General features: G+C 46.2%; 1 protein-coding gene across 2 annotated transcripts in view; it reads left to right on the forward strand.

Moving 5' to 3' along the window:
- The window catches only part of LOC131765953 (two pore channel protein 2-like), a 42236-nt gene that overhangs the window by 20227 nt on the left and 6132 nt on the right, over nucleotides 1-15877 (forward strand). For both annotated transcript variants that reach the window (XM_067007224.1, XM_067007223.1), the window contains exons 9-14: nucleotides 1562-1763; nucleotides 8572-8716; nucleotides 10315-10500; nucleotides 12245-12309; nucleotides 13020-13107; nucleotides 14086-14155. In XM_067007224.1, the coding sequence (XP_066863325.1) occupies nucleotides 1562-1763; nucleotides 8572-8716; nucleotides 10315-10500; nucleotides 12245-12309; nucleotides 13020-13107; nucleotides 14086-14155 (756 nt within the window). The remainder of the gene's footprint in view (nucleotides 1-1561; nucleotides 1764-8571; nucleotides 8717-10314; nucleotides 10501-12244; nucleotides 12310-13019; nucleotides 13108-14085; nucleotides 14156-15877) is intronic.

The following is a 15877-nucleotide window of genomic DNA, read 5'->3' on the forward strand; positions in this document are numbered from 1 at the left end:
GTAAGGTGTACAAACAACAAATGCTGGAGGGTGTGGAGAAAAGGGAGCCCTCCTACACTGCTGCTGGGAATGTAAACTGGTGCAGCCACTATGGAGAACAGTATGGAGGTTCCTCAAAAAACTAAAAATAGTGTTACCATATGACCCGGCAATCCCTCTCCTGGGCAGATAGCCAGAGAAAACTCTAATTCCAAAGGACACGTGATCATAGCAGCACTATTCACAATAGCCAAGACATGGAAGCCACCTAAATGTCCATCAACATATGAATGGGTAAAGACGATGTGGTACATATGTACAATGGAAAACCTCTCAGCCATAAAAGAGAATGAAATTATGCCATTTCAGCAACACGGATGGACCTAGAGATGATCATACTAAGTGAAGTAAGCCAGACAGAGAAAGACAAATATCATATGGTATCACTTATATGTGGAATCTAAAATGTGATACAAATGAACTTATTGACAAAACAGAAACAAACTCTCAGACATAGAAAACAAACTTATGATTACTGAAGGGGAAAGGGGGATAGGGATAAATTAGGAGTTTGGGATTAGCAGATGCAAACTACTATATGTAAAACAGATAAATGACAAGGTCCTACTGTATGGCGCAGAGGACTTTATTAAATACCTTGTAATAAACTATAATGGAAAAGAATATATATATATATATATATACACATATATGTAAAACTGAATCACTTTGCTGTACACCTGAGACGAGCACAACATCGTAAGTCAACTGTACTTCAATGAAAAAAAAAAAGAATTTAAGGTCTAGCCATATAATCAGCTTACAGGGAGCAGCAGGGGTGGGCATCGACGTGGCCGATTGTAACATGAGTGGGGGTTCTCCTTGTCTGGAAGATTCCGTGTGCGCAGTCGAGCCAGATGGCAGCTCCTGGCAAACCCTCGCTGACCCTCCTGCCCTGGACCTTCTGACCACTTCTAGCCTAGTTTCACTTCCCTGCCTTTCTTCCCCGTCCGCTTCTCTTTCTTGATTGACTTCATGGTAGATCTGTCTTCTCCCTCTCCTGCGTCTCCCTCTCTCTCAGCAGCTAACCTGATTTCCTTCCTTTCTGGCATCTCCCTTCCTCCCGGGCAGAGCAGAGTTTGGACCTGTCTTCCTCCCGCTACTCTTTTTCTCACCACACAGGCTATCCTTCCTGGGTCCCCTCACTTGCACTCGGTAAGCTGAGTTCTGTTTCTGCAGGTGGGGGTTAGCTACCCATCCCCGGAGCCGGGGAGGGATTTGGTACCTTGCAGATTAGCAGAACCATTGGTGACTTCACTTTGCAGTTCCTCCTGTAGCGTGAATTCCTGAGTTGCTCTTACAAGATAGGCTGTTTGTAAACCCAGGAGCGGGGGCTTTTAGGAGTCTTTGTCAGGCATGGTGAGGCCTTTACACTTGGGTATCTCCTGCTCATCCAGAAAAACGCACATGGTCCCTAGGACACACTCAGATGAACCCTTCCATTGCCTTGAAATGTTTAAGGTGGAAAATCAAGACTTTCTTGAATCTTCCTCTTAAAAAAACACACTTCTGTTTTTTCAAGAATGAGATTCGCACACTGGCATACTTGAAGCGTCGCAAAATGATAGAGGCTTTCAACATCCTGAAAGTCAAGGTGGGCACGGAGTTTGTGGTGAAGGAGGCCCCGTGGAGGCAGCTGGCCAAGATCGTGGCACCAGACATCAGCAGTTCCCACCTGGAGCTCCTTTTGAGGATCTCCGACGAGGGACAGAAGGGTTATGTGGGTAAGAAGCCTTGGCCACTGAAGTTCCTCTTCCCCGTGCGTCAGAAAGTGGGGTGGGGGGCTCCTAAAAGTGATGGGACGTCTGTTCATTTTCTTAAGTTTGCAGCTGAGAATGTATATTGGCATTCCCCGCCCGCAGTGTCACAGTGGAATTAGGTTCCTGACGCTGTGTTCTGACAGGGGTGTCGTGGCGTGTGGCGTCAGCATGTGATGAGCCTTCCAGAAGCCCTTCACCTTGTAACACGGTCATTCCCTCCCAGGATTCTGCTTTAGGGAGCTCATCTAAAATATGGAAAAGGGCTGTATAAATAAACGTCTAAATTGCGCTTAGCGTTTGAAAAGTTGAAAGTCACCTAAATATTCATGTATTAGCGGTTGACAGTTATTATCAATAATGTTGAATATCGGTAGCATGCTCGCCACGCATGAGACACTGTCATGATTGTTGTGTGTATGTGATCTTCTCCAGACTCACGGAGGTGGAGGTCTTGTTATCCTCATTTGTCAATATGGAAACTGAGACTCCAAGAGATTTGTTCGGTTGCCCAGAGCCACACAGCTGCAGCATGGTACAGGCCATCTGACTCCAAGGCCCCTGCTTTTTCTCATTACTCTAAGCTGCCCCAAATTCTGAGGGCCACTTAATGGGAAATTTCGGTGACCTTAAAAAATGACTGTGAAGATGAGGTAACAGTGGGGAAAGATGTGAGATGACGAAGATACACCCCAAACTGTAGGACACACACATTTCTCGAGTTTCAAGAAAAGTCTAGATGGAAGGTCTGATAGGATGTAAATTTACGTGAGACAAGGACTCTCAAACTAGTCCAGCAGAGCCATGGGCTGTTTAGGGCTCGGTGCCTGTGTGGGAAGAAGGAGATGAGAGTGATTCTCTGGAACTTACATGAGTGTCCAGGGAAAAGAGAGCTGCGTAGCAAGACACTGTTAAATGGGTGATGCCAACCTCTTCCAGTGAGGGTTTTGGATCCAGGATGGAACGTCAGCAGGGTTCGACAGGCGCCTTCCATTGAGCCCTGGGCACATCCCTTCAGCCACCCAGCTCAGTGGCTCAGGAGCCAGGCTTCTCAGACCCTGAAGAGGTAGCTTTGGTGCCCCCGTTAGGGATTGGTGGTGATGCACTGTGAGACCCTCATGTCAGGGTTAGGGTTCTGGTAATGGTGGGGGAAGGGCGGCTGGGCAACCCTTGAGCACCGTGCTTCCCAATCTCTTTGGGAAATGCGGTGAAGCTTTTAAATTGCCAGCCTGTCATGCAGCTGTATACTTGGGTAAAATACAACAAAAATGAATAACTACAAAAAAGAAATTTAAAAAAACATGTAAAACGCAAGTCCCAAGTTTTCATTATTAGAGTCAACAGACATGAAATGATCCTGTCAGTTGTTCTATAAGTTTCTAAATTTTCAGAGCTGATCTCATGGGGGTGAGTGGGGGAACATGAGGACGGGACCGGCCGTGGCCCAGGGGCCACACTCCTCTTCCAGGGGGGAGCGCTGCTCTAGGACTTGGAGGAGAGGTCGGGACCTGGGCCCCATTGGATCTCCCACTCCAAAAACTGGGGTGGGACGGTGGCCCACGTCAGTCCAGGATTCCTAGACCTCAGCCCTTCTGTTTTTGAGAATTCTCTTTTGATCATTTAATGCGTCTGCTGCTTCTAGAGAATTGAGACTCTGAAGGTGTTGATGAAGCTTTAGGGCTTTATAAACTGTCTCTGCAATTCCTCCTGTAGCGTGAATTCCTGGGTTGCTCTTTCAAGATGAGCTGTTGCAAACCCCGGAGCGGGGGCTTTTAGGAGTCTTTGTCGGGCTTGGTGAGGCCTTCACACTTGGGTATCTCCTGCTCATCCAGAAAAGATACACATGGTCCCCAGGACACACTCAGATGGACAGTGTTTCTTTGTTTATAAGGTCAGTCTAACTATTGACACTTGGGTGTCATGAAGAACAAACATATTAACACATGGGGACATAGCATCATAATTTCTTTGGAAACTTCTTTGGTAATTTCCTTACGTCTTTAGGTAAATGCAAGTTATTGACTATTTATCTCAGTATGCATTAGGCTAATGCCCTGAACTCAATTAGTAATTTTAGCAAATATGTTTAAGAAATCATGGGTAGTTGATTCCCTGTTGACACCAAGGATTTGTCAGAGAAGCGTGAAACTCTGGACACTGTATCCATGTAATTTAAGCGAGTTACCCTATAGGGCCTTGTGGTTTACAATATCATGTGATTTACACAAGCCAGTTGATAAAGATTCGAGTTTTTAAATCACAGCACAGTTTGAATCATGCCGCTTGGTTCTGGCCTATGTTTAGGTTTAAAGACACCTAAATGTTAGCTGAGATCATGATACCAATTGACCCATAAGATAAGGGAGAGGAATGTTAGAAGTTCCAACCATTTTAGCCTCTTTAGAAAACAAAGTTTGCATGAACTAAAACTCCATATTTGCACTTTGTATTTACATTGGATAAAATCAGGAAAAAGATGCAAAGCCACATTTTAAACCCTAAATCACAAAACAATTTATTAGCTTTCCTTTCCTGGGAGCATTAAATACATTTGAATTCAAATTTTAAATTATTTTAATTTGATTTATAAAGTAATTTTAGAACATTTTAATTTTTGGTCAAAAGTTCTTAGATTTTAAGTGTGTAACCAAATCTTTAAAATGTGTCCTTTTTACCAAAAAAAAAAAAAAAAGAAAGCTTGTTTTTTCCCCCAATGGCCTTTTTACAACTACTATTTGATGGTCTATTGTTAATTTGCATATCTTAAAAAATTTTTTAAAAATTAGATAGAGACACTAAGAACATTAAATGAAGTTAGAATTCCCTGGTTCCCATCTGATTTTCTTAAGAAATTAGAGTATAGAAATACTGTTTAAATGAATATTTTGTTGTTTTACATATATTATACTTGTGGGGGCCAGACTTTATAAACTGATTCGTTAGTTCAAGTTTTTATCTGGAAGGCACCTGTGTCAAGGAGAAAATCATTTTAAGACCTAGTTTCTTTAGCATTTTAATACGTTTGTGCAAGACGAGAGTTTGTCAGAGACTTTGTTAAAAGAAAAAAGGTGATCATTAAGCTTGAAATTCCTTTTTTCCTCCACCCTAGTGAGTCTTTTTGTTTGTTATGTTTGTTTGGTTTATCTTTTTTTTTTTTTTTAGGGGATAGCACATTTAAAGCATAAAGAATTTTTCCTTGATTTCTTAACTCTGGGAGGACCTTTAAGTCTCCATTCAGAATTTAAGGAATGCATAGTGTTCACTTTAAAACAATTCATTTAACAATTCATTGAGAAATCGTTGCTTGTATCAGTTTGCTAGGGCTGCTATAACAAAGTCTCACACGCTGGGGGGCTTAGACAACAGAAATCTATTTTCTCACAATTCTGGAGGCAGGAAGTGCAGGATCAAGGTGTTGTCTGGCAGGCCTGTGTCCTTGGCTCCTAAATGGTTGTCTTCTGTGTCTTCACACCATCTTCCTTCCTTGCATGTCTGTGTGCAAATCTCTTCTTATGAGGGCACCAGTCATACAGGATTAGGGCCCACCTAATGACCTCCTTTTAGTCTAATTACCTCTTCAGAGGCTCCATCTCTAAAATACAGGCACACTTAGAGGTGCTGGGAGTTAAGCCTTCAGCATATGAAATTTCAGGGAACCCAGGCCAGCCCATAACTCCTGTTTTAGGGGTTCTGTCCTTAGACTGTTGCCTTCTCTAGAGCTTTCTTCTATGGTTTACTGTCCCCCACGCCCCAATACTACTCATCTTCGAAAGTCATATTTATATTATTAGTTTATCAAAATCTCAAACTTGAACATTTACGCCGAATGCACAGAACCGCCATGGTTCTGGTTCAGCTGCTGCCCTTTCCCCTTCACACGATGCGATTCCAGCTGCTCTGAGGCTGCAAAGCCACAGCAGGGTAACAGTGACAGACCTCACCCGAGCAGTACTCTTACTTTCTAATGCCCTGGGGGCATTCAGCCAAAGTAGCTCTTGACCTTCTGAGCAGGTGAGAGGGGGCGAAGGAGGTCAGCAGATGCCCTTGACACACACCCATGACCTTGGCTGCCATTGGCTGGCTCGTGACTGGAGTCCACAGGTCTGGGTCCCCCACCCCCACCCCCCCGCCAGCCCTGCTCAGTTTTGCCGCCTGGGTCGTGATCCTATTTGTTAATTAAATGAGCGCAGGACTCATCTCGTTTGAAACAAGGAATCCATACGAGTCACTGTAGGAGATAGCGGTCATGTCTGATGTCTGGGTGTCCAAAGACTCCTTGGTTTAACCAACACTTTCAAAGACAGTTTTAATAACAGAATTTCATGCTTCACGACGGTCTCCCCTCAGTACGGGCAGGGAGATCGCTAGTTCTGTGAACATGCTCGCTTTCCCCCTTGATTGGCAGTTATGGGCAGGTGTGGTTTCCAAGGCTAAGCACTGGGGTTCTATTAAAGCCAAAAGTGTTAGACTTAAATCTAGTGTTAAACTGAGAAACATGAGACTTACAGATGTGGAAGGAAAAGGACTGCATAGAATTATTAACAAGGAATATGGAGAATAATATGTCTACAAGGGTTGGTACACAAAGGTCCACAGGCTAAATATGGCCACTGCCTGTTTTTCTGAAGTTTTACTGGAACACAGCCATGCTTATTCATCTGTGTATTGTCTATGGCTGCTTTCATGCTATAATGGCGGAATTGAATAGTTGAAATGGAGACCATATTGTCCACAAAACCTAACTCTCTGGCCCTTTGCATTAAAAGTTTGCTGACCCCTGATCTCTAACATAAAGTACCAGATGGGTACAAATTCCTTCTTGACACAAAATTACCATGCTTTTGATTCTCTTTGTCCTTTCTTGTTCTATAGAATCTTCTGGATTAAAAGATGTGAGCCCTGTGATAGTGATGGATTCTCCGTTGGTTGAGGTTACTTGATGGCTGATGTTTTGGCTGGATTCTTGTCAGTAGGTGCCCCCAAACCCTATTTGTGGCTGTCACGTCAGTGTCTCCCTACTTTCTGATGGTGGAGCTCACGTAGCCCAGGTCCTGGATCCAAGTTATCACATCATCTAATTCTCTAAGGCTGCCCTTCCCCCTCAGCAGGTGCTACACGTCTCGGCTACGAAGACATGTCTGTGCATTTTGCTTCTAACTCTAAAGACCCAGGAACTAGGATATCCTAAGACATATAAGAGTGTTTTTCATCCAACTTGATGGACTCATGTTCTTTCATGTTCTTAGGACCATCTGACTCTTCAGGAAAATAGCAACGTGAATGTTTACTATCACTCAGGGTTTTGTCTGATTCAGGCTCCACCCTCAGATGAGGGCACACTTCTGACTAGGCTGAGGCTTTCTCTTTGCCTGGGTGTCTGTTGATGGCAGTTCCCCATCATCTTTCTTTCATAAACCAGTATGGTGGCACCTGTAGAACCATGATTCGTTGTTTACTTTTGAAAACCCGAAATGGAGACCTACTCATTTTCCAGGCCTCTAAATGAGAAGCATTCTAGGATTTAAAAACTCCACCCCAGGACTTCCCTGGTGGCGCAGTGGTTAAGAATCTGCCTGCCGATGCAGGGGACACGGATTCGATCCCTGGTCCGGGAAGATCTCACATGCCGTGGAGCAATTAAGCCCATGCACCGCAACTACTGAGCCTGCTATCTAGAGCCCACGAGCCACAACTACTGAGCCCACGAGCCATAACTACTGAAGCCCGCATGCCCAGAGCCTGTGCTCCGTGACAAGAGAAGCCACCGCGATAAGCCCGTGCACCGCAACGAAGCGTAGCCCCAGCTCTCTGCAACTAGAGAAAGCCTGTGCAGCAACGAAGACCCAAGGCAGCCATAAATAAATAAATAAATAAACTCTGCCTTCAAAAAAAAAAAAATGCCCCAGAAAACTCCACCGCAGTCTTTAACAGCTGTCTCAGCTCTACCTGATCTGTACCTGCAATTTATTACACAAATTTCTTTAAAGTTTGCAAAGCATTCAACTTGGTTTTCAAAGGAGCAGCAACACTCTGTGTACAATCTGATTTCATCCGTTCATGTGATTGATGTTTCTTTAAGTTGTATGTAACAGGAGGTTCACGCAGAAACAGATTTGAGAACCAGCCCAGTGGACTCGTGGTCAGCATCCTGGTGAGGGAGAGGCGCACGGGGTGATGGAGAATAGCCTGCTGGCTCCGGGCATTCAGCAGGTCAAGAACATCACCTCTGCAGTTGGGTGGGTCCAGGCTGGTCAAGAAAGTGCCCACTGTACTTTGGCCCGGGGTGATGGGCCAACTTGTTATGGAGGCTGTTGTTTTGAGTGAGTCCCTGAGAAGGGGCAGAGAGGGAGGGTAGGCAGAGAAGAACATAGGGGTTCAAGGGGAAGGGTATGGATTATGCCTATACCTTGGAGGCTTCGGGAGAAGGAAGGGGAGGTTGGGTTGAGCCTGGAAAGGTAGGTCAGGCAGACATTGAAAGCAGTGATGGCTGAGTGAGGAGGGAAGTGAGGTGGAAGGCAGGGAGTGAGGCAGTGGTGTCTGTGAACTAGCAAAGTCACATGCTTGGGTTGGCTGCCTTGGGCTGGCTCAGGGTCTGAGTAAGGACAGGCAGGAGGCTGTGCCACTCACTGGCCTCTTGGCCTTGGGCCTTCATCCTTTGAGGCTTCATATCTTCACCTGTGAAACGCAGATCCAAGAGTCCGTGCTGGCTTTGTTTCACCCGTTGAAACTTAGTGTCACAGCAGCCATGTATTTGGGGGTCCTTTTTTCATTGCAGACAAAAAGAACTTTCTACGCTTGGCTGACCTCCTCAACATCCAGGTGGTCACCATCAACATCAAGAGACACCCGCTGGAAGCCTGGATGCCTCGGGTATACCAGTCGTCCCCAAGCCTCTTGGTTCAGAAGATGGTTCGGCACAGGCAAGTGAGACGGGGCCGGTTTTCTCCCAAATTGCTTTGAAAATAGTGGAATCTGTTGATGCTGTCTGGACTGAATGTGTTTCATCACTGAAGCTATAAATCATTCGCCACTGCTTCTGGTTTCTTGGGAAGGCATGGAAACGGTTCTGCTATGTTTGACCTTAGCCAGAGGACAGGTTTCTAGATTATGCTTCCTTCTTGGGTGTTTTTTTTTTTTTTTTTTTTTTGTTTAATGCTCAAGGGCCACAGACTGGCTGTGCTTTCTGAGCCAGGAAAGCTGACCACTCTCTGATTTCAGGAAGTTCCTGCCCCATCAGAGTCATTAGGAAGTTTTTTGACTCTGTAAAGTATCTGGTAAGAAGACATGAGTTAGAGTTACTGGAATGACCATTAAGAATGCCAATTAATTCTTTTATTCCCAAGTAGATGGACTCCAGAAGAGTCCTTTATCCCGGTTGGAGAGTTTATTTTTACTCTGTGTGGCCTGGGACACCCCTATCAGCAGAGGCTCCCCTCTTGCCTTCTTTGAATTTAATGTTTCATAAAAGTGAATGGTTCACTTGGGAGATTGGGATTGACATGTATACACTGATGTGTATGAAATGGATGACTAATAAGAACCTGCTGAATAAAAAAATAAATAAAATAAAATTCAAAAATTCAAAACAGACAAAAAAAGTGAATGGTACAGAAGTCCTTGAAAGTAGCCCAGCCTATGATGTAGGTAAATATCCCTTTTAGCTCCCGTATTTTATGTTTGCGAAGGCCCTTTATGTAGAGGCTCCTTTCCATTCGTCTCAATATTGAACTACTGATGTGTTTCACACGGTGGATGTTTGTGTGTCCACAAGTGGTATCCAGGGCTGGGACACCGAGTCTGCAGCTTCCCCGGGACAATAGGGTAGGAGCCCCCGCTCCCCCGCTTCCCATGGCCATGCCCAGGGTTCACCCAGGATTCTCTGGAGCACAGGGCGCAGATGCCTGTGAGAGGCAGCCTGCTCTGTAATTGAAAAGTTGAGTCAGAGCCCGGCTGTCATATTTTTTTCACCCTTTTTCACCCCAGACTTGGTGAGAAAATGGGGCACGTCAGTCCCCTGGAAGACTTGTGTGCAATAGGAGTGAAGAGTTTTTCAGAAGCTTTCTGAGTTAAGGATGTTAATTTTCCAGGGTCAAGTGGTCAAGGTGTAATGGTCCTGGGCTAAGCCCTAAACCTTCTCCTTGCCCCCTGATTCTACCCAGCCTTTCATCTGATCCAGGTACTGTGCCCAAAAGGCGAACCTGGGAAAACTAGGCCTCTGTACTTCCCCCTCACTCTGTCTTCATTTTCTCCTTGGTGGGAAAGGCTATACCAGTGTACCAGTGTCAGTGAGAGGCAGGGGAACTTCAGAGCCCTGACCGTGGTGGAACCTTTCCTTCCATGATGAGTGAGTATGTGTGTGTGTTGGCGGGATGGGGGGTGGTGAGTATCTCACGTTCATCACACTGACAGGAAACACGGTAGTTCCTGTAGGGCTCTGAACCTGCTTTTTTTTTTTTTTTTTTTTTTTTCTTTTTGCTGAAATGTATAACAGAATCTTTTCTTTTTTCCCTCCTGGCAGGATTTTTGTCTGGGTTTATGATGTCATCATTCTAATAAATGCCATATTCATTGCTTTGGATGAGAAAAACCCCTTAATTTCCTATGCAGAATGGCTTTTCCTTTCTCTATACATTATTGAAATTCTCCTGAAATTGTACACGTACGAACCCAGAGCCTATTTTGGAAGGAAGAAGTTCTGGAACTGGTGAGTCTGTGTGTTTTGGGGAGGGGGCTGTGGGTGAAGAGAGGGGCTTTCTGTCACACTTTGGGGAACAAAGTTGTGGAGTGTTTCAAGCTCCATCTGCCTAGTTTTGAGGCTTCTTTTTTTTTTTTTTTTTTTAAATATAAATTTATTTATTTATTTATTTATTTTTGGCTGTGTTGGGTCTTCGTTGCTGCGTGCGGGATTTCTCTAGCTGCGGCAAGCGGGGGCTACTTTGTTGCGGTGCGCGGGCTTCTCATTGCAGCGGCTTCCCTTGTTGCGGAGCACGGGCTCTAGGCACACAGGCTTCAGTAGCTGTGGCACGTGGGCTCAGTACTTGTGGCTCACGGGCTGTAGAGCGCAGGCTCAGTAGTTGTGGCGCACGGGCCCAGTTGCTCCGCGGCATGTGGGATCTTCCCGGACCGGGGCTCGAACCCGTGTCCCCTGCGTTGGCAGGCGGATTCTTAACCACTGTGCCACCAGGGAAGCCCGAGGCTTCTTATAATGCAGTCTTGAGGGCAGGGGAACATCTGATTGTCAAAGTTGTTATTTAGGATGTCAGTTTGAATGATTGGCTAAAATTAGAATCACAGATCACGGCATCTTGGGTTTGGAAAGGATCTTAGAATGTCGCACCCAGTGAGACAATTCCTTCCATGGTTGCCCGGCCCACTTCCTACTCTTGTTATCGGAAAACTTGGCCTGCGTGGCTGGACGATGAGGACCCTTAGCAAGCTCTCTCCCGGGCTGGATGTTTCTCCTGTGACCTTCTCTGCTCCAGGCTCTGTACCTCCTGGTCTTAAACCATCACCCACATGCTGCAAATCATCTTGAGTACCACTGAATGTCAGCCATCACGGGATACCAGCTTCAGTAGTGCACAGCTCAGCAGGGTTGGATCTCTGTGGTCGCTCCTCCCGGTGCCAAGAAACTCACTCAGGTGTGCGTGTGGCCAGGTGGCCAGTGTTGTCCAAGGCAGTGGCACCGTTGTGAGAAAGAAAAGTCACGGCATGATGCGTTTCCCCTTTCATTAAAAAGTTGCAGGGAGGGCTTCCCTGGTGGCGCACTGGTTGCGAGTCCGCCTGCCGATGCAGGGGACGCGGGTTCGTGCCCCGGTCCGGGAAGATCCCACATGCCGCGGAGCGGCTGGGCCCATGAGCCATGGCCGCTGGGCCTGTGCGTCTGGAGCCTGTGCTCCGCAACGGGAGAGGCCACAATGGTGAGAGGCCCACGTACCACAAAAAAAAAAGTTGCAGGTAATTCCCTGGCAGTTCAGCAGTTAGGACTCTGTGCTTTCACTGTCAAGTGTGTGGGTTCAATCCCTGGTAGGGGAACTAAGATCCCCCAAGCCGCATGGCATGGCCAGATAAATTAAAAATAAATAAATAAATAAAGTTGCAATGCATTTTGTAAGATGAACACCGAGAAAGATTACATTATGTATTCTGAAAATGTGTCAAAATATTCTTGCAAGTATATTGTTATGTTGGAAGACAGAGTGATACGAATTAGCTGATTCCTACAAATTTCCTTGGATGGTTCATTGGAGCAGCCGGTAAATGATCAAACACAAGTGTTTCTTGCTTCGTACCTGCTGTCCTAAAAATTAGGGAAATCAATTTGATGGCTGGATCATTGCTTTGCGTAAGAGATTGGATTCACAGTTTTCTCAGGATTCATTGTATCCTGAGCTTGACAGGCCTTTCCCTTGATTCCTCACTGATGTTGCTTCTCCACCAAACCTTAGGTTTGATACGCTGATCATCGTTGCAGCCCTGGTGGCCACTGTGGCCAATACCACCATCCAGTCAGGTCAGTGTCACCGGCTCTCAGCTTCCCCGCCTCCCGGGAGCGTGTGTTCGATCAGTAAACTTTGTAGAACATCCATGGTGTACCATAAGGGTGTTTGGGGCGAGGCGGTGGAGACACAGGGGAATTAGTAAAACTGTTCCACTTTCTGGAGAGGGATGGTAGCTTTGGTCTCAGGGCTCATCCTTGACCCTCTGCCCCTGTTGGCCCCCAACCCAGGGTCCAGCTGTAGCAGGAACTCTTCATCAGCCTCTCTCCACCACCCTCTCCTTTCTAGCCTCCTCTGGCTCCTCTACATGTGCCGCCACTGCCCTGCACACCCCTTCCTGTAGATGGCAGAGGGGATTATTAGAGATAGAGCAGCTTCTACACATGACTCTGAAATGAACGCGGCGGGGAGGAACGGCTTGCTGAATTGTGTTCTGTAGAACGGGATCCACAGTCAGTTCTTGATTACGGTCTGAAGCCTGTTCCTACACTCGTGCTTCTTAGTTTTAGGGCTGGCGGAGATGCTCAGCTTGGCGCTGATTTGCTGGGGGAGTTACTAATTGAAGGCAGTCCTCACTCCCTCATTGGTCAGAGTCATCACCCTGTTCCTGAAGTGAAGTGCATAGTTCCCCAGGACCCACAGAGTCTCAGACCTCACTGCATAAAAGGGACAAGCCAGAGGCGCTCCGAAACCGGAATGTTAGATGGTTGTGTTCTTTTTCCAGCGAGAAAATACAACAGTCAGCAGATACTGGATATTGTCTTGATTTTGAGAATACTCCGGCTCTTACGGGTCATCGTCAGCATTCAGAGGTAAAGATGAAGCCATGGGAAACGGCTGCAGCTGGGCAGTTCCCCGTATTGGGGCTTGACAGAAACCACCCTGCCTGGGAACTATAAACACACCCAGCTGTGAAGCCAGGATATAACTTGTATAGAGGACCTGGCTTCTCTGGGGGCGGTGGGGAGGGAAGGGAGCCCGAGAGGGTGGTGAAGAGCCCCCAAGTGCAGCTCTCTGAGGGCAGGTATTCTGTCCGTCACTTTCAACCCTGTGACATGGTCCCTCAGCTGTCCCTGCAGCCTGGTGACTGGGCAGTGGTCATGATGGCGGCTGATGCTAACGGAGTGTGCTAACCATTGTCTTGTTAAATCCCTCCAACAACCCTGGATGCAGGGGCTTTAATGATCTTTAGTTCCTGGGTGATGACAATGGAGCTCAGAGAGGTTAAGTAGTTCCCCCAGTGGTGCACAGCTAGAAAGAGGCAGAACTAGGACGCAAGTCTAGGAGACTGATCCCTAAACCTGGAAAAACCCACCCTGTTTTGCATAGGCCAGGTTCCTTTCAAGGAGTGCCTCCATCTGAGGCCTGGCACGCTCCCCCGCCAAATAAGTAGGGGAGCAGGCCGGGTCAGCTAAGTCTCCAGGTCAGCTTTAATACAGGCTGAAGTTTTGATGAAGAAAAAGGCTGGGGGAAGAAAGCAGATGAGGGTGGATGGTTTTTCAGCCTCAATACCCACCTGTGTCCTACTAGTGAATCCCTCTGTGATTACCTTCTTATGTTTTTAAAAACGGCCTTGCTTTGTTTTGCTTCAGGGGAAACTCAAGTTAACTCCCCCCCTCAGTTCAGTAGATGGACTGAAGCTGACAAAATTGTAAAGGCAGATTCCTGACAGCGTTTACAGCACAGATCCGGGACTGGGGGGAGGGGCATTAAACCAAACATGCTAGCGTGGTGTCAGTTTTACTTACACCTTCCCTTTGCCTTGTGTCCGAAACTTTGTTTTATCCCAGATTCCGGGTGATCGTGACCACCTTAATTAACGTCGGCCCCACGATGCTGACGTTTGGCGGCCTCGTCTTGGTGAGTGTTCTGTTCCTATTCTACGTGAAGCAAGCGAGAAGATGTTCATTCTTAGCAGGTCTCTGTGAGCCTTATTTTAAGTGAGGGAAAGAAAGGGAGATGAAGGCAATGAGATTCAAGGGGTTTCTGGGAGCTATTTTTAGAAATATCGAGTGTGTAGAAACATGGGGCGTATAGCCGTCCAGGTACACACACACAGATGTGTGTGTATCCAGTTTATTGTTGTGTGCAATGGGATCATCTGTACCAAACATTGCACAACTTTTTTCTGTCCAATGTCTTTCCAATGTCTTTGTCACACGTCCTGGAGGACACATGCACCCACGTGAGTTCTGCTCTGATGAAAAGTGTCCCACTGAGGGAAGATTCCAGAACATGGCTGATCAGCCCCTCCACTGGCCGGCCACTAGAGATTTCACTTCTTTGCCATCACAGATGATGGGGTGAAGCCCATCTTGTGTGTGTCTTTGCTTTCATGAGTGTTTCTGTTGGGTACATTCCTGGCAGTGGAACTGCTAGGTTACGAGGTAAATGTGTTCACAGTTTGGATCAGTGGTGGCGAATTGCCTTCCAGAAGATGTGTTCCCTGTGTATTCCAAATGCCACTGTGTGTGGCATCTGTTTCTCTGCACCCCTCACAGCTGGGTTTATTAAACATTTCCATACTCTCCAATCTGACGGCTGAGAAAATGGCACTGTGTCCTTTTGACATGCATTTCTTTAGTTATTCCAGAGGCTGAGTGTGTTTTCCATGTTCTTTGGGCCACTTATGCTTATTATTTTTTTATAAGCAGCTTAATTCATATCCTTGGTCCATTTTTCTATTAGTTGTATTTTTTATATGATTTGAAAGAGCATTTTGCCGATCAAGGAAATAAGCCCTTGGTATGTTGTATACAGAGTAGTTATTTTTCCTCATCCATCACTTGTTTGTTTTTGTTTTTGCTAAATAAAGGCTTTCTGTTGTATTTTTTCGGCTGTCTGAAAGTTTAAATTAATTACGTAGTCATACTTGTTGATGTTTTATTTTACAGTTTCTAGTTTTATATCATGCTTATAAGGCTTTTCTCTACTTGATTTTTTTTTTTTTTTTTTTGGTACGCGGGCCTCTCACTGCTGTGGCCTCTCCCGTTGCGGAGCACAGGCTCCGGACGCGCAGGCTCAGCGGCCATGGCTCAAGGTCCCAGCCGCTCCGCGGCATGTGGGATCTTCCCGGACCGGGGCACGAACCCGTGTCCCCTGCATCGGCAGGAGGACTCTCAACCACTGTGCCACCAGGGAAGCCCATCTATTTGATTTTTTTCCTAGCTCCTTTATAGTTTGGTTTCTACATTTAACTCTTTGATACCTTTGGAATTTATTTTGATATAAGAAACCAGGTAAACGAGACTTCCCTGGCAGTCCAGTGGTTAAGGCTCCACGGTTCCACTGTGAGGGGCACGGGTTTGATCCCTGGTCGGGGCACTGAGATCCTATATGCTGCGTGGCACAGCCAAAAAAATCCAAAAAAACCCAAAAAACAACAAAACAAATGAGGTAAAGATCCAAATTTATTATTTTTTTCCCTAGAGGCCTAACTATTGATATTGTTTATTGAGTATTTAACCCACTGACTTGCTAACAGCATCATTTTGTCTTTGTAAACGGAGACCACAGCAGAGGTCAAGGTGTGGTCCAGCTGGCTGTGCCCCCTGTCCCTGAACAGCCCAGTGGCCGGCGGGC

The sequence above is a fragment of the Kogia breviceps genome, chromosome 11 (assembly GCF_026419965.1).
Source record: "Kogia breviceps isolate mKogBre1 chromosome 11, mKogBre1 haplotype 1, whole genome shotgun sequence".
Taxonomy (NCBI): domain Eukaryota; kingdom Metazoa; phylum Chordata; class Mammalia; order Artiodactyla; family Physeteridae; genus Kogia; species Kogia breviceps.